The sequence below is a fragment of the Gadus chalcogrammus genome, chromosome 6 (genome assembly GCF_026213295.1).
Source record: "Gadus chalcogrammus isolate NIFS_2021 chromosome 6, NIFS_Gcha_1.0, whole genome shotgun sequence".
Lineage (NCBI taxonomy): Eukaryota > Metazoa > Chordata > Actinopteri > Gadiformes > Gadidae > Gadus > Gadus chalcogrammus.
In genome coordinates, this window is record NC_079417.1 from 19,056,970 (window position 1) to 19,076,192 (window position 19,223).

The 19,223-nt window shown below is 43.7% G+C and overlaps 1 protein-coding gene across 3 annotated transcripts in view; it reads left to right on the forward strand.

The window, feature by feature from the left end:
• The first annotated feature begins 306 nt into the window (after positions 1 to 306).
• Positions 307 to 19,223, forward strand: part of mvb12bb (multivesicular body subunit 12Bb) — a 33,921-nt gene continuing 15,004 nt past the window's right edge. For all 3 annotated transcript variants that reach the window (XM_056593085.1, XM_056593086.1, XM_056593087.1), the window contains exons 1-7: positions 307 to 395; positions 1,505 to 1,618; positions 6,373 to 6,468; positions 7,884 to 7,974; positions 9,164 to 9,293; positions 9,724 to 9,825; positions 15,240 to 15,307. In XM_056593085.1, coding sequence (XP_056449060.1) covers positions 1,514 to 1,618; positions 6,373 to 6,468; positions 7,884 to 7,974; positions 9,164 to 9,293; positions 9,724 to 9,825; positions 15,240 to 15,307 — 592 coding nt within the window. In that variant the 5' untranslated portion in view covers positions 307 to 395; positions 1,505 to 1,513. The remainder of the gene's footprint in view (positions 396 to 1,504; positions 1,619 to 6,372; positions 6,469 to 7,883; positions 7,975 to 9,163; positions 9,294 to 9,723; positions 9,826 to 15,239; positions 15,308 to 19,223) is intronic.

Genomic DNA, 19,223 nt, shown 5'->3' on the forward strand with positions numbered 1-19,223 from the left:
AATAGTGTAGGTTGACTCTTCTGCCATCATAGAACAATTTAAACCCATGAATGCCATTGCACAGAAATCACTGTTACAGTCCATGTGACAGAAAAACATTTGTCAGAAAACTGAAATATCTTTAACTCAATGTGAGATAAGATTGAAATTAATTGAATATGTTTAAGCGATTAACAATAATATGACGTCAAAGACGTTGTTCTAAAACGCTATCGTGACATCATCATCGATAGAACAGAGGCGGGCGTTGAACCTGCAAAGTTAATATTTGCTCATGCGACACAAATGATCCGGAAACGTTTCCCTGGAAAGGTGTCAAAGTCCAGAGTCTAAATCTGAAGTTGATTGTTGACTCCAAACAAGACGGCTTTTAAAAGTCAACTGAATAACGATAAGTATGATTCTCATCTCACTGCATTGTGTGTGTGAAATGTGTATGAGTAACGTTAGAGAGTTAACAGACATTTCTTCATTGGGTCGGAGCACAGTGTTCCCACATAGGCCATTTTATATTGTTTTAATAATTAATAATTTGACTCATTTGCTTTCGAGGCTGTTGATTTTATGTGTTCACATTTGGAAATCTTTTGTTATTTTTCGTTAAACCTTAGTAAAATTTGCATTTTATTATTCATTTACATTTATTTGCATGCAACGTTATTGAAGGAATAAAGTTAACAATTAACGTTGGAATAATCATATATGCTTGACACCAGTTGATAGTTGATTTTATATTACAGAATTCCAAGTTAAGGCTCCAGGAAGTATAATTCATTCTTGCTCATTTGTTTTTCAGTTTTGTCTGAATACGTAAAACTATCCAGCATTTTTGCTTTACAAATCGCTGTTTGTTGTATAAATTATCCTTTAATTTGATCAGCTTAATTGCAATAGATTCTGTAAACATCAAGATTAAGTGCAGCAACTTTGTCAGCTGGATGCTTTAAAGTAATCTAATAAAAGTGGAGAGGAACCTTTGGAAACCACTTAGCCTATTAAAGGCTTGCATACCCATTAGGCTAAAATTCCCCTGGACAGGAATAGATAGCAATTGATTGGTATTTCCTTGCAAATATGTGATCACTTCTACTAATTTGTATTTGGTGAAGTCATGGAGTGGTCTCCAAATGTTTTTTCGTCGTTGGTCTCACTTATCATCCGGCCAAGGATTAGAAAGCCCTTCTTTCTTCCGGAGCGTAATAAGGCAGAAGTCATTACTGTGGAGTTCTAATAGTCTTAGTGAGGGGGGAACCACCAGGATGCAGCCTATGTGTTCACTCTCCGTCAATTGACTTAGAACCGGCATTAACATTAACCTCACCTCTGCATGACGAGTGATGGCTTCTTCCACCAACAGCAAGGATGTTCTATTTGTTTGTAAAACATATGCAAATGAAAGCCGACTCCCCCAGTCCTGCACTGCCTTGCTACGTTTCAGCACATTCATTCATGTTCTGATTGCATTATGCCTAGGATTGCTAAAGTCTGGTCACTGTATTTACAGTCCCCCCATATGTCTGACACGCTGGATCCGAGCAGAAGCCCAGACCTGCCAGAGCCCATTGGGTCTGTTGGGGTGGTCGCATCGCTGCACAAGGTCCCTGATGGCTACCAAGTTGTGAGTAGACGGGCCTTCTAGTCAAACACTGCATTACAAATCTGCGTTACAGCGATGTAGTAATTTGAGGAATTAAGCTTTGTAATAATTGATGTATTCAGGTTTTTTCTCATGTTAAATGACATAATAAAACACAAAGAACATATTTGTACAATCCAACACAGCCATATTGTTGGCAGCATTTAAAGTGATTACTATTTGTTCAGTAGCAACATATAATTACTTATTTATTAAGTTTACTTTGTTGATTTTCAGAGTTCCTCTTCCCAAATGTATTTATTCATATTAAGACACTCTTTGCAAGACTCACCAGAGGCTAAGATTTAATGATCCTTAGCAGATGCCCAACGCTTTCAACTGCCATTTTGCATTTAGACTCATTGGAAATGGTATCGCTAGCATAACAAGTTATACAAGACTAAGGATATCTGGGTCATGGTAGAGAGTACAGGTGTGGAGATAATAATTTAAGAGAACGTTACACCTGTAAACGTTGACCAAATGCTATCAACGAGTCTACGAACAGTATTGTGAGACGCGTTGGGTAAAAGTGTCCCCAAAATGGAACGAATATCATTTTCTCTGTCCTGGCTCTGGTCCATGTATGGAGAGGAGCTTCCTAAACCCCCTTCCTCTTCCTCCTGCTTCTCCATTCTTTTTCCTTCATTTCCCATGGTGCTCCGACCTACAATCCCTGTTTATTGTAAGCTGGCAGATGATGGCAGGCTGGCATGGAAATGGAGCCACTGGCAGGGAAGCTAAACACACACCACATGGTAGACTGACAAACAAAGAGATTCCCCACCAGACTTCCTGCCTGCTTCTGTGCTCCAGCTCTGCACTATGCGTGGCAGTTTGATGTGCATAACATTGTGCATGTTCTGCAGGGCTTGGAACAAAAGTGTGTTCACAATTGTTCCCTTGTAATACACACTTGGAAATGAGGTTGGAAACCGGTGTTTGCTGGAGTTTGTTGATGAAGCTCGTTTACACTTGGCACAACGCAACATTAATATAATTTAGGTTCTGTGTTCAAGCCTTGAATCAGACTTTTTTTTGTGTATCATTTTCTAATCCAGCAGGGAATTAGTAAACATGATTATGTTAACATCTGTGTAATATCCAGGTACAAACAGTGTTATAACACACTACTTAGCCTACATGTGGAGTCTGTTAGGGATGATGAAATCCCAGTGTGGGTATTGAATGTGTGCTCGACTAGATTTGTCTATAGGCCTGCTGGGAAGCTGGCATGCCTAAATCCAGCGCTCCTATGAATGAATGGTATGAGCTCTAGCCCTGTTTATCCTGCTATGACACCTCTGTGAAGCAGGGCCATGGCGTGAAAATAAAAGTGTTACACAAAGGAAGTGTGAGATTCTGTCTCTCTCAAAGCGTGCTGAGTAAAATCCTATCTGAAAGTTAAGCGACGACTGATACAATACATAAGACCTTATGGCTCACATAGGGCCTACTATACAGAACCTCGTGCAATTCCTTTGTCTCAGTAGTATAATCTTCGTTTTCTTTATGATTTCTATGCACCTGATGAAAAATGTATGTAGATGCAAAGGGAGTTACGGGCAATTTGATACAGAACTGCCCTACTTATTAAACCTTCGTTTTTTTGTGTACTAGATATGCTTGTAGCTCCAGCGTAACTTTCATTTATTTATTAAAAAGAAAATATTAATAAATTAAGCCATCAAATATGATCCTAATATTTTCCACCAATAAACTGGATGCAAAAGACTGCATGAACTTCTACGATGGACAGATATGGATACGTTCATCCGAAAACCACTATTGCATTACGTATTTTCTTAAAGGATTGAGTGTATGTAGACTTGAAATAGATGTTGAGCCATACTCTTAATACAGTGCATAAAGGCGGCTGATTCCCTCTTTTGCTGCCTCCTAAAGTGTGATCAAATCTCTGAACGTAAGCAGGTTGTTTTTACGCTAGAGAGCAGAGGCTGTGATCAAACACCCTCCACTGGGATGGAGCTTCACCTCCCCACCGCCAACCACCCCTCCCCACGTCAGACATCCCGGGCAGACACATCCACACAGCCCACACGCCCTGGTAGGGCTGCACAGGGGTGTCTGTGTGTGTGTGTGTGTGTGTGTGTGTGTGTGTGTGTGTGTGTGTGTGTGTGTGTGTGTGTGTGTGTGTGTGTGTGTGTGTGTGTGTGTGTGTGTGTGTGTGTGTGTGTGTGTGTGTGTGTGTGTGTGTGTGTGTGTGTGTGTGTGTGTGTGTGTGTGTGTGTGTGTGTGTGTGTGTGTGTGTGTGTCTGTGTGTCTGTGTGTATATGTTTGTGTCTGTGTGTGTATAATTCAAATCCAGCTGGGTATTTGACATGAATTCATTACCATAACACAAGTTTATTTGAAGAAGTACTTATTAGGGATCTGAATGTGATTTGTTATGACATTTGGTCTCTCTACTGCTTGGTGTTGGATGTTGCTCATCCAAGCATACTCATCAATACTCTGCTATCGCTTCTACTAAATAATATTTGGGATGATTCATCTGGATGTTCTTATTATGTAACTTGTTAAAAAGATAGAATTGCTGTCTTATTTCAATTAATGTAGGTGTAAAGTTGCCATTTATGTCAGATATGCTTTAAAATAAGTTGCCTTCTAAAGTAACCAACCAATGATATCTCTATGTGACTCTATAGACCGGTAAATATGTTTTGTTCTATTTGCTCTAAATGAGTTCTTGATTGAGAGCCATAAGGTGCTGCAGGTCAGATGCTATGGGTACCGTACCAGGCTAGCTTCTGTAGTGCAGAAGTGCCCTCAGTGCTACAGTTATTCATCACAGTTCCTTGTGATATTACCAGAAGAGGGAGTGTGTCTACTCGGCACAGACATAAATTCTTCCTCGACGTGATCCTGGTTAAACACTTTGTCCTAGAGCAGTCTTTGGATCTCCTTCAGCGTAGCAGTCGTGGAACTCGGGGTTAGACGGCCCGTCTGTGAATATGCATACAGCCCTGCCCTCGCGCCATCATCGCTCGGCGCCTTAACATCTCCTCTTTCTTTTTTTTCTCTGAGTGTATCTTGTCGTCCTTCAGCGTTGTAGTCATCTCAAAAGTAAAAAAAAAGGAAAGGACTTGTAAACACAAACCTCCCTCAACATCCCCCCGGTCCCCCGTCCCCCCGTCCCTACCTTTTATTTATTACATTTTTTTTCCCGGTTGATTTTGAGCCGGTGCCTCGGGGCGGCGTCTGAGCAGTTGGTGGGTGATTCACATGCGAGCGGCGTCGCACCTTGGCTGCCCGCACTGGCAGGATGATGCCTGAGGTGCCTCTTCAGAGGACCCTGGCCTCGTTAGCCCTCAACTTGACTTTAGGTTTCAGCCAGCCCGCCCTTTGTTTACTCTGACAGGATGCGCTGGCTACTGACCTGGAAAAAGTGGCCGAGACGGCTTGTCTTGTAGGGGGAGAGAGCGAGGCTGATGATGTATTGGTTTCCTTCTGGGACGCCTCTCACGGCACTCCCATTGGGGGAGCCTGCAAGCTCTCTCTCTTTTCTTGCCTCTCTCTCTCTCCTTTTTGAGTCTCACTGCCTTTATCTTTCTCTCTGCCTCCCTCTGTGTGTCTCTGTCTCTCTGTCGCTCTCTCTCTCTTTTTCTCTCTCTCTCTCTGTTATCTATCCATCTTCCTCTCTCTCCCCCTGCATCCCCCACCCACCCCTCCTCTCCTGCTCATCCCATCTAGTCAGTGGTGGTTTTGCATGAGTCTCTCCATGCCATGAATCCCCCCCCCCCCCCCCCCCCTGCAATACCCAGACACTGTTGGGGTCATTCATCATTATTGTCAAGCAGGGGGGGTAGTAATGTGTGTGGGTGGGTGCGGAGATCCATGACTTCTTCATTTGAATGAACCTCATTAGATTGACTCCTCTTTGTAAAAGATCCCCTTAGAAAATAAGCCTGGCAGTTATTTAGGGGATTGGCCCGTGATGGCCAATGGAACATGACGTTCCAATCGGGCGTATTTGCTAAAACGATGGAGGAGTCTCTTTGTGGATCCGAGGGCAGGATATGTTTTTGCTTTGTCATTCTTGAGGAATGATGTATGAGACCTTTAGTTTGACTCGCAAAATGCAATCACTAAACGTGCTATCGATGAGCTATATTCTCTCTCCATCTCCGCCTCCACTGACCCAACAAAGGCAAACTACAAACAGGGGTTTGTGTCGTCCATGGGCACATTATTTTCGGTTTTAATATATTCTTATTGTTCATTGGCACGTTATCGTCAGTTGTATTTGCTGGTGGCTTCGAAGTCAACACAAACAAACGACAGACCCAAAACAAGGTGTGACTCTTTTAGCAGATGCTCAGCGGATACAATAGAGTTTTATGGTCTCCCTCATATTCATGCCAAATATAATCCCTGCTTTCCCACAGAAGCAAAAAAAAAACAAGTTTGGGATTTTTTCCTTATTAGAGCAGATCTTTGTCGGGCATCTTTAATCAGCCTGGTCCCTGGGGGACAGTATTTTTAGCCACCTTTTTGGTGGAGGCTGAGACTCCTTTACCCACACAGAGCACTAATGAGATGGAGCAGTGGTGCTGGCAAGCCTTAATTAAGTCTAGCGTATGGTAGGAGAAAAGGCAGGAAAGCAACATGCTCGTGGCGCACATACATTAACTTTATCCCACCTTATGCACCGCAGTTTTTTCTCCATGTGTTGCCTTCTCTTTTTTCTCCTCTTCTTCTGTTTTTTCACATAGGTTGCACAAACAACAGATGGCGGAGATGCAGACCTGTGGAAGGACGGCTTATTCAAATCCAAGGTCACCCGCTATCTCTGTTTCACCAGAAAAAACGTATGTGCAGATGGAAACTTCTTCTTTCTCCCAGCAACAGCGTTTCTCCAACACCTGTATGGTGGGGTTTGGTGTTTTGCTTCTGCAAGGGCTAAAGTCATGACAGAATCTGCAATATGGGAACCCAGCACTCAAACAAAAGTGTCATGTCTTCAAATTTCCGACGCCCCTAGTTCTTAACGAATAATACCTTTTTTGGGATTTAACTTCTTTACGTTTTGCATCCTCCTGAGAATAGTGTTGGTCGTTATTCATGTGATACATAAACAATTCCAAATCAATAAATGTATAGCCTACATAGAGGGTTTCAAATTGTAACCTGGGATTCTTCAGAGATGATATCTCAAGCGATTACATTTTTATTTCAGTTTAACTAGTCTCTCTTAATGGAAATTACACATCTAAAGCCCATCTGGTTAGGTCTGCTATTTATATGTTGTATCTGATGATGCAAGATCCATCTATGCCTAGATAACATTATTTCAGTAATAATAATGAATTCATCGCTATAATCCCCACTACAAACATTCAAAGTACCCATATCTCAGTCATAATACTAAACTATAAAATGTAATATAGTATCAACTATTTACTGGATTTTTTTTATGTGTATAATAATTAGCGCATGAGTAGTAATATGAAAATAATCATAATGGTTCTTCTTTCATGGTCTTTCATAGATATCCTTTATAATACCCTGTTTACTTTATGGCCTCTCTCTCTCTGTTAAGAATAAAGCTCAACCAATAGCCTCCCTCCATTACCTGTGTATGTTTTTTTAAATTCATGTCGGCATTGTTTTCAATGTGCTGACACAGATGTAACATGACAGAGCCATCAACAAAGGCTATTTTGTCTGCCAATCAATGACGCCTCAATTCTAATTGTGTACGACAAAAACAGATTCAGCAGAATTAGCCCCTGGATATATGGCAAGCGAGTAAATAAGTTGTGATTCCTGGCGCTCTAGGTCGGGAGAGATGCCTTCCTTTGTCACATTATGATGGAAAACTATTCTGAATATTTATAGTAAAATATGGAAGAATGAAAGAAGATAGAGCTACAATACTGTTCCATGCAAAGCAATGATATGTATCCATATTCCTTTTTAAGTCTATATGAAAACTATAAATACAATATAAATAAACTGAAGGGGCCACTTAAGAACGTTTTTTTTTCAGTTTTTAAAGATGTGATTTAAAAATGGATTTTCATCACCTTGTTTCAACAAGGTTGTAAAAAGTATGTTATTACAATTTACTATTGAAATCAGTATTATGAACTATGTTCATGTATTCTGTTCACATACGCTACCATCATACGTCACACTGTAAAGAACTTATATATTTCATGTAGACGTTTATGGATATCATTTTCAATGATACCTCTCTCTCTTTTTCTCCCTCGGAGCAAAGCAAGACAGTGTAGTTGTGGACATGAAGTTCATTGACCTCCGAGATGCCATGCCAATGGGCTTCACGCCCGTCCTGGAAACGTTGGACACCAGTAAGCAAACATCACAAACACCACAAACACAAAACAACACAAGCACACCCGCCTTTTTCTGCCTTTCATATTCTGAGCTGCATTTCTTTTGTCTGCTGTGTTCTGCCTCTGGAATAAGCTTATGGTTGCGGTCCTTCAGGGCAGCTTTGCTTGAGATAGTGAATGTTTTATTGGTGCAGGTTAGCTTAATTTATGGTAGTCTGTGGGAATAAAATAAACATTTTGCCCCGGAGGTACAAGAGGGAAGAGAATCATGAGTCATTGTTTATCTCAGCTGGAGCTGTGCTTTTCTTTATGAGGGGCTTATTTATTTATGTATTTATTTGAGGAGAGGACGAGTGGATAGGGGTTATCTAATATTAATGAAATGCATTCCCCAATGTATTCACACTCCTCCTCCTGCTGCTGCCCGTCCTCATCCACGCCTTGGAAACGTAATAATATTTTGGTGCGGGGAGTAAGGACAGATTATTTATTATTTTTATTATCACGCATTTGCACTACACTTCCCGGCTCTGCAGAGGAAATAAATGAGCACTGCACGAACGCAATATATGGCATGGCAATGTTTTGTGTTTTTGTACCAGAACGAACAAAAGAGATTGTTTTGTTTGGCCATGGTGTTATTTAATGTTTTATTACTTTGTGTGAATCCATGTTTAATGTATCCCTCTGACATTATGTATGAGATCCTATCTGGAATATCCAGCTTTAAAATCCCTGTTGTGCACTATGGCTGATAGAGGGTTCACTTGCCTCTGTCATTTTTACCTACTAAAATGATTAAGGTTATAATAATGCACGTGGATTCTGTGGCTATTTTCTTTTAATCCAAGCAAGTCATCCAGCAAATATATTGTAACATATTAGATTGCTTACGGGATAGCGTAGCGGCTAGGGGGGTTGAGTGCCAGTACATCGGGCCTGGGTTCAATCCCATATTCAACCTTCCTGTCTACAGCCCCCCTTCAACGAGATGCCTCGCCCTTACCTGCTCCTGAACAAACTAGAACATGGAAGAAGAATTTAATGCTAATTCAAAAAATATTTAGGAGGCAGAATTAAAGATTCGAGGCGGCGATGAATTCCAGAAGAGATGATCAGGGGCCATCTTGCATGTTGAAAAATACCTTAATCTTCATCATCACGCAACATATTTTTTTTTTGATCTGTGCCCCTGCTTCGTTAGAGGAGCCTGCGCTGAGGAAGAGGAGGCTCTGTGTGAAGATCTGCCCGCGTGCTTCGGCCCAGACGGTTCTCTATGACATTCAGGTCATGGGCCGGTCCAAGCTCTCCCGTTCTCACTACACCTGTATTGGGTGAGTGGTTGTTCCTTGATTACGTATCGTCCATCATCAAGCGATGTTCAAAGAGCATTGTTTCTGCATGGACTTGGATCAAATTTACTTTTAGATTATGGCAGACATATTCAGAAGGCGTTTCTATCCAAAGCAACTTACTTATATTGGTGCCGGTACAGTAAGGATGTTCATGTAACGCAAGAGGGGTGTGGGGGGTGTGCGGGTTAAGGGGGAGGCTTAACAATATCGAATGAACATTGAATGGCACTGTTTAGTTTAAGAGCAAGGCATCTACAAAGCCAGGGTGAGGGGTTCTACTCCCACTGGTCCCAACCATGCTCAGAATGAATTCCATCCATAGTGTCCGCCAAATTACATATAATGCATGATGAAACTCTTAACCATGAGATATCGCTGGGATTAATCGTCAGATGTGTGTTTCCCACAGTGAGTTGAACAATATGAGCATATGGTACAGTGCCGGAGATCTTCCTCCAACACAGAGGGGCTTGCCCTCCGTCGCCAATAAAACCAAAACCAGCACAGCAAGGTAAGAATAAAGGGCGACAGATGAACCCCTTCTCTTCTTCTTCTCTCCGTGTTGCTTGTGTTGTTGCACCGGTTCCCTCAGACTCATATTTCCCCCTTCCAATATAATGTGTCGGTTTAATGGCACCCAGAGCAGCCCCGACATAGGTATTGCTCTGGCCCTCTTCGGGGGGTGATCTGTTGTAAAAGGTTGCGCCTGGACCAGACTCCGGTGGCAGGGGTACACTGAGGAGACGGGAGGACGAGACCAGGGACCCCTCAACCAGAGGCAGAGTTCAATGAGGGCTAAACTCCTGCGAATCGTGCAGAGCTCCCTGGAGGCGGTACCGGGACAGGAGGGGGGGGCAGGGGAGCGGGGAGGAGGAAGAGGAAGGAGGAGGAAGAGCTGCATGGCCTGGAGAGGGAGACACAGATGCAGAGGAAGGGAGGAGAGCTCAGAGGCCCTTTCTAACTCTCTATGCACATACACACACACGCGCACACACACGGGCACACACACACGCACACACACACACACACACACACACACACACACACACACACACACACACACACACACACACACACACACACACACACACACACACACACACACACACACACACACACACACACACACACATTTGCTCAATGTTGCTCCGCCTGGGGCTCAGCGAGAACTTGCAGGCCTTTGTAGCGCATCCAGATCAAACAGCTCCATTATTTATCCCATCGCACGGGGCTGGGGAATTCCACGGCAAATTGTAAATAAACAATCGAGACTCCTTAGGTGTGGTGTTGGCACTGTAGAGGGTGGGAGGGAGAGAGGGATGGGGAGAGAGAGAGAGAGAGAGAGAGGGGGGGGAGACAGGTAGAGGGAGAGGTTTTGGCATGGGTACGGGTTGGTTCAGACAGAAGTAGGAATCTCTCCGTCAGGTCGTGAGTCAAAGTTTGAAAAGGAAAGACGTTCTTCATAGCACAAGAGATGGTTGGAGTGAGATAGAGCGTGTTTATGAACTCCGTTAAAACATGGGCAACCCGACTGGATGAGAGATGAGAGATTAGAAGAAGAACCACAAGTTCAAAGAGAAGATGCTTTCGTAGAACTGCTGATTTGTGAATATCGGTGTTTGGCTATGGGAGACGGTCCGAGCTTGTAGGCAGCACGCCTTCTCAGTACCCAGTAATCCTCTGCTCCTTTGGAAACCTCACGTTCATGTTGTTGCGAGGTCGGGGGGATGGGATAAATTGCATCTCTAAGCAAACCCACCCACCTCCAGCCCCCGCCAGCAGCCGCCAACCCCCTCGCCCGATGCCTGCTGAGATCATACGCTCTCCTTTTCCCTTTTTTCTTTTTGGAATTAATATTCAAATTCATGCCAGCTAAAGCCTTCTTCTTCTTCTTCTTCTTTGACGCCTTAACGTCTTTAATGCTCAGTCAAACTAAGGGGAAGGCTGTGGCCGGTAGATACTCCTTGCTAGCCTGGATGAAAATGGATATTTTCCTTCTTCGTCTGCATTCTTCCTGCTCAGTAAAAATTTGCTCAGATTCTTTCCCCCACTGGCCTGGGCATGCACAGGTTCTCACGTTGTGACTGAGGGCTCCGGGAGGGAACTATGGCTGTCGATACTAGACTGTCACTGTAGTGTGGCAGGGCAGGCCTTTATTCAAATGTGATCGTTCACCATAAAGAAAAGTCTCCTTGGGGCTATCTATAACAACTTTATGGCCACTGGAGAGTAGCGCTCTTAAATTTAAGTACCCTTTGCAGTTCAGAGGGAAAGATGTTTTTAAATACAGTCAATAATGTCTACATTTTTAATGAGCCTTATCATTCTGAGCCCGGCGGTGAGCCCTCTCAGATTTGAAGTGGCCTGAGGCGTGGCAGAGCCGGTCCTGATGTGTGGGTCCAGACCCGGACGACCCTAGATACAGTTGCATGGCAACTGGAGCTTATGAAATGTTTTCATATTCTTTGTTGAAACTAATATGTAAGCAATACAATAAACAAACAAACCTTTCGGCAACACTAAAGTAATCTACAGTTTGAGTAGTTTTTTCTATGTGTATGTGTTTGAGAAATGCAATACCAAATATCATCTTCTCGCAAAAACTAAAAAAAATATTCTGTTCAACTGTCCTTCCACATGGCCAACCGCGCCATTGGTCCTGCTGATAAAACTGTCATTACTGAGGAAGATATTAAATTGATGGCGACTCGTAGCATAAATTAGCCTTGTGAGGTTTTGACGAGTCTGTAAGTGTTCTGTAAACACGATACTCCTTTTTTTATCAAATGTTTGGCTGTTGAAAAGGTTATAAAGGCATATTCTAAACACCCAAAACGAGGTGTGTGTGTGTGTGTGTGTGTGTTTGTGTGTTTGTGCGCATTTGTGTGTGTGTGCGCTTGCATTTGTGTGATAGAAAAGTCATCAGCACGGCTTTGGCATATCTATGCATCTTGCATGGCCCTGCCTCATGTGACTGTTTGGCGGCGCACCCTGTGAGCTATTGTGTCTCCCGTCATTCCCCGCTGCCTCAACCTCCACGCCACAACACTCCCACACCCTCGGGGAGGGGGGAGAGGAGTAAAGAGAGCTCCCGGTGTGTGTGTGGCTGTCGGCGTGCCGCCTGACAGGCTAAATGTACAGTAAGAGACTGAGTTTACTCCTTCATTATTTTGTCGTTTTCTAACAACGCCACAGCAAGCTAAACGATGCCGAACGCCGACGCCAACGAATCAAAAATGGTGATCAAGACGGGTCTGATGTGCCGAGAGGCGCTGGAGGATCCACCACCGGTGTCTTCAGAAAAGGCCGTCTTTTCAACACCTGACACCCACCATCTTAACGCAGTGTAATGATGGGTGGGAAGGTAGCACCCACAAAGCAGCACACTTGGCACATGGAGGGCGGTGTAGAGTCGTTGTCACGGGAAGGGGCGAGATTTGTCAAAACAAGCAATCCCAGCACACTCTCCCTCTCTCCCATTCTCTCTCTCTCACTCTCTCTCCCATTCTCTTTCTCTCACTCTCTCTCTCTCTCTCACTCTCTCTCTCTCTCTCTCTCTCTCTCTCTCTCTCTCTCTCTCTCTCTCTCTCTCTCTCTCTCTCCTCTCTCTCTCTCTCTCTCTCTCTCTCTCTCTCTCTCTCTCTCTCTCTCTCTCTCTCTCTCTCTCTCTCCCATTCACTCTCTCCCTCTCTCTCTCTCTCTCTCTCTCTCTCTCTCTCTCTCTCTCTCTCTCTCTCTCCCTCTCTCTCTCTCTCTCACTCTCACTCTCTCTCTCTCTCTCTCTCTCTCTCTCTCTCTCTCTCTCTCTCTCTCTCTCTCTCTCTCTCTCCCTCTCTCTCTCCCTCTCCTGCTCTCCCTCTCCCTCTTTATCTCCCAGCTACTGTTTCTCTCACATCGACTCTGTGTTGCTACTCCCTCACCCTCTTCTCCTGTCCTCATCTCCTCTCCTCCCCTGACTTTCCCCTGAGTCTCAACACCCGTGTCTCAAACCAGGTTTCGCTTTGTGTGAATCGTAAGCCGTCATCCTCTGTTTCCTCAATAAAAGAATGAATCCATCTTATTTGACTGCTTGAAACATTAGATGGAAATTACCGCGTAGTAACGATAGACCCTTGACCAATGACTGAACAGTCCTCCTCGGGTTGCACAGCCCAAGTAATTGTATTTTAAACCATGGTACAGCCTTTATGGGACCTTATCAGAGTTGTAATTACTTAAATCTTTTAGGCCATGTTCCCAGTTCTATGGTAATTTGATGAGGTGCACCACATTATAATTGAATATTCAAATTAGAAATAGGTGTCAATATGGCCCTCCTTGCCGGGAATGAGGATTAATTGTTGTCAAAACTTACAGCAGCTCAGGCACTCCTCTTGATTAGGAATGCACTTGCCATGTTTTTTGTTTCAAGAATTAGTCTTGTAATTGATTTGCCATATGTTACCCTCACCCAGTGCTGCTAAAATTGTGTTTAGGAATCAACACATTTGGATTGAGACAGTTTTTTGTTTCCGCCAGATGGGGATTGTAGCCCTACGAGCAGAGAGCAGAGAAGTGTTTTAGTCTCCAAGTCCCCAGATTCACGGCTTCACTTCAACTGCCTTTGCTAGTTTGAACAATTTAGGTTTTGTTGTATTGAATGTAAAACAAATTGTGATCATGTTTATTTTACGTGTGTTCTTCAAGTATATAGAAGTTCAAGTTCATTATAGCACACTAAAAACAGCAGTTGGTTGACCAAGGTGCTGAAGAAACAGCCATAAATGACAAGGGGGGGGGGCACCCACCGATGGCTTATATGTAAACACCTGGAATATTCCTATCCTAAATAGGCCTCTAGTTCATCTAATTCAGAAGTAGCACTACCTTTTCGCTCCTAGGAAGGGAGCCCACTTTTCTGCAAGGATGCAGCCCTTTCCGCAAGATTGATGCCAGCCTTTTAAAAATTCACCATTGGCCTACGCTTAACATGGCCAAGTGCCGATGCAAATGAGGAGAGAGGGAAGTCGACCTATTCATCGCAAATAAATCTGAGTTTGAGACCCGGGCTCATAAATACCACAAGCTGTCAGGGATCGTGTTTTATGGCTCTTGATGGAAGTTATTTCATTTATTTATCTCATCCCAAAGAGATAAGGTGAAGAAAGTCACAACTACCGGAATATGCAAAGCTGACATTTTACCTTTCCCCATTAAAAAAAAGGGAGTTGACATAGCAAAGGCATGTTTTATTTCTCGCCAGCGAACTTTGCACGCAAACTTTATAAAACCCTCTTTTCTTTTATTTCTCTTGGAGATCATCTGAAGCTTGGTTTAGCAGCTCCACCAGTCTGGGTGTACTGAGTCTCCGGTGGTGTTCCCAGCCTAACGCGGCTCTTGAATGCGTTGCATCATCTTTTCTAACAGTGTATATTACCGCTAGCGAGTGACATTATGCAGACCCTCTTAAAGCTCTCAGTGTTGTTGTCGTGCTCGCGGTGGATTTATTGATCTGCAGGGTTGAGTCACAGGGTGTGATTCATGATTGGGGGATTGATGAGGATATCAATAGTATCTGCTTTGTTATCTCCGGATGCCCACAAGTGCATTTCAGGGTCTTTTTTTTCTTCTTCTGTAATATAGAGGAAGGAAAATGGTTATGGTGAAGACAGACTCTCCTCTGCAATTACTCCTCAATAAAAAAACACAATATCTTGATTTATGTTATGTTGGTTTTACCTCTGTAACATTCAGTCCGTTATTTTACTGGTAAAGCTGCGGGTAACATCTGGTAAGAATCGTGCCTGACAATATGACTTATTATGTTTACATTTGTTTAATATAATTTCAATTTTTATGTATTTTGGTCACATTGTTGCAGTGTTTCCTTATGAGAAAAATGAGCATGCGCCATATTGCTTTGTCTCTTTGTGCCTGTCTCCCAAGCCCAGCTACCAGCGCTGCAACCAGGCCACACTTTGAGCATCAGGCCAGCGGGTCCTACGCCTTGTCAGGTAAGAACTTTCCTCATCCTCTTCCATCTCTGTGGGAAACATTATGCGGCTTAATTAAATTCTATTCAAACTTGTTTGAAGTTTGAATAGTGAACCAATCAGCCCAGCAACAGCCCGCTCAGCGACATTGAGCTGTGACTTTATCAACCGGTCTGTCCGCTGGCGCGTGCAGACGGAACCTGGGAGAGATGACAGCATCCGGTAGCACCTCCAGATTCCGCCACAGATGCGTATCTGAGTGAAGGCAGCTCAGCAGAAGTTCAGCGTTCCTGCTCAGGAGAACATTTAGCGCCCAGTCAACGATAATTCATCAGTCGCCACGGAGACAGACCCACGTTTTAACCACGCGCTCTGCATCCGAGACGAGGTCCTCTTAGATCCACTCTTCCTGTCTGAAGTCAAGGTTCTCCGGCCTTCCGTTTCTTTTTCAAACACACAAAAAAAGTATAGTTCTGGGAGCGGATCTTCTAGCTATTCCAGACCAGCCCTGTGCAGCCAGGAGTTGGCTGAGCGAGGAAGGGAGGGTGGGTTACGTAGGCGGGAGAGAGGGGGAGAGGGAGAGCTCCAGACAAGCTAAATGAGGCGAACAGTGGTTGTTCAGCAGGAGAGAGACACCATGTGGCGACGGCTCCTCCTGCTCTGCGAGCGGAGGCCGGAGCACTGGGCTGATGTCGCTCGGTGACAGACGGTACAGTGTTCAGTGAGTACGCCACAGCCCGGTGGCTGAGCATCTGCCACACGACGCCGGATTGTAGTTAATGCGCCGCTATATAACTCCATTGAGATTAATCGTGTTGATTGGTTTATTATTATTATTATTATTATTATTATTATTATTATTTTGAGTTGTTTTAATCTTGAGCTTTTTTTCATGAGACTCTATAATACCATAGTTAGAAATGTTTATGTAGAATTTAGAGTTTGTTGATCATTTCACTGTTCATTTCATTAATAAGTAGCTTACTGGTTCATGGTATTCCAATTTGACCTGGACATAATGTGTGCGTTTGCATGCTTGTGGGCGTGTTTGTGTGTTTGTTTGCATGCTTGTGGGTGTGTTTATGTGTGTGTTTGATCGTGTGGGAGTGTTTGTTTTAAGTTTCTGTTGTTCTGAAAAAGTTAGCCCTACTTCCTTAACAGCCTGACTTGGTGTGACTAGTCAACATTTGGCCCCACAGTGCGAACTTGAGTGGATGTAACAACCCTTCATTAACAATGTGATGGCCTGCAGACTACGTGTGAGCCTGTAAAAGAGAGCCTTTTTTTGTTAATTGTTAGCTTGGTACGTGTGTGCGTGTGTGTTTGTGTGTGTGTGTGTGTGTGTATGTCGGTGCGACTCTGCTTCTGTGTGTTTTGGTCTGTGTGTGTGTGTGTGTGTGTGTGTGTGTGTGTGTGTGTGTGTGTGTGTGTGTGTGTGTGTGTGTGTGTGTGTGTGTGCGCGCAGCATTGAATGAGAGTGTGTCTGGTTGAGTGCGACTGCGCGTGTGTGTGTGTGTGTGTGTGTGTGTGTGTGTGTGTGTGTGTGTGTGTGTGTGTGTGTGTGTGTGTGTGTGTGTGTGTGTGTGTGTGTGTGTGTGTGTGTGTGCTTGACAGCTGGCCTGGTTCAAGTTGGTCTAAAACCATGTGCGCTCTGTCAGGGTAGTACAGGCACCTTCTTTAGGATTGATGAATTACCTGCTTCCTTGATTAAACCTTCCGTCACTTTGCAACAAAACAAAAAAGCCCAACACACACTCGTACAGAAAGAGAAGGGAGTTGCGGGCAGAGAGGCAACATGTCTGGCAAATCTGTCATCGCCAGTCACATCATGTTCAAATGTGATGCGCAGGTGCCTTGACATTTATTACCAGAATATTAAAAACTAATTCACGTTTATTTGTGCAGCCCCCCTCTCTCACTTGACAGTTGGGCTCATTTGAAGAGTTATGGGATTTCTTTCTTTTTATTTTTTTGGAATTTGTTTGATCCCCGACAAGTTGTTTTGCCAATTAGGCCTGTTGTCAATTCACTGACGGAGCGCCAGGTGATGCCGTGGTGTAATTACTGCTGAACTTCGACTTTTAAAATCAGCCTTAAAACAATGGTGTTTGCATGGATCAAATTGGCATTGTGCCGATGTACAGTATCCCGATAACAATGTACAGTATTAAGTCGAGCTGGCGCCTCCCTTCGTTATTGCCTTGTCAACGACATATGGGATCTGGCAGTCGTCCCGCTGATAAAAAGAGTAAACCTAATAATAAGTAATACATTAACATATCTATTGCATTAATCAAAAAAAATCCTGACATTGGCCCCCACCGATCTAACGTAATATGAAGAGCAATTATTTCCCTATCCATTAAAAGAACTTCAATTAACAGCCGCTAGACAGTTCATCTTTCTGAAGGGGGGGCGGCGGGGGGGAGCGGAAGACTCGGGTTTGCAAAACATCCTGGCAGGATGACAATGATTTTTGTTCTATTTTTGAAGAGAACAATATAAGAATTCCTATTAAACTATGTGCATCTGCTTTTAATTTGCCGCAAATAATTGGAAAATGCAACAGAGCTTTCCAATTAAACCACCACTTTATGCTGTTTAATAATACCCCCATAATATTATAGCTTATGAAATGACAGGTGAGTTGGTGTATGAATAAAACATAAAGCCCCCGTAATAAGAGGAGGAAAAAAAAAGAGAGACAGTTGTTGGGGGGGCTTTTAAATGCTCGACATAATTTGCATATATTAATCTCCTCTTTTCTGCCTTATCAAATATTCCACTGTATTTGAAGTTAAAATAGTCATGACAGGCAGCGGCACGGCTCCTCTTTGCAAGGATTTATTACTTGTATAATTCTGGATCTTTAATAAGCCAATATGACTGATCCTTTGAGTTCTGTGGAATTTGGTTAATTGTTCCAGATGGCGCTCGCTGATTATGCAAAATTACTTTTCTTTCTTTCTTTCTTTCTCTCCTGCCGCCCCCCCCCCCTACCCCCACCCACCCTCCATCGACACGTTTTTCTGATTGACTCACACGGAAGAAAAAAGATTATTTTTGGCCCGGCACTTTCATTAAGAGGCTTCTCATCAGGTTTCAAACAAAAGTTCCATCTTATCTCCGCCCCCGTGATGTTCAGCGGCCGGGCGGGCGTGAGGAGGCTGGGGCTAGCCGCCGCCGCTGCTTATCTCCACGCCTGATGGATCTCCGATGCTCCGGCATCGCCGCGGCAACCATGGGGACCATAGCTATATTTTCGCATGAGGCACTTCTCTTTAGGCTGAAGCATTAAAAAAGAGAGAAAAAAGCACAGGCCTGGATGGCCGAGTGTCCCTGAAGTTATTATTGTGTTATGTTGTCGCTCCCTCTCTCTCTCTCTCCTCTGGTGGCTGATGAGATTACTCAGCAGTGGTGTTGCGGTGCCACTGCAGCCTGGGTTCCACACCACGACTCTCCCAACGCTGGGTTCTGCATCCACTAAACGGCTGGATGAATCATTGATGGAGGTGTTATGAGGGAGGTGCTGATTTACGGCCGTTCCGTCGCTCTGAGATGGAGCAGGGTTTTTTCTCAGAAAGCGATGTTGACGTTTGAAGTGATGCCAGCGCTCGCGTTAGGGCGCTGGAGAAAGCTCTGAAACACGCTTTGAAGTTTTATATTTTAATGGTTATCAAAGATTTGGACAGATGCAAATAAACTTTCAAAAGAACATTGATCCTATATGAATTGTTATATTTTTGTGGGTTCAAATCCAGCAGAAAACCCCACCACATTTAACGCAACCATGCAGCAATCTAGGTGCCAGTATCAGTCTCCGCACAGTAAGAGTTTAAACCCCTCCATTATGATGGCCTTTCTGGGTTTCGGCTCCAAATTACGCTGTGGATCTCATTAACAATGCAAGAAAAAAAGAGAAGGCAGTTCCAATCTG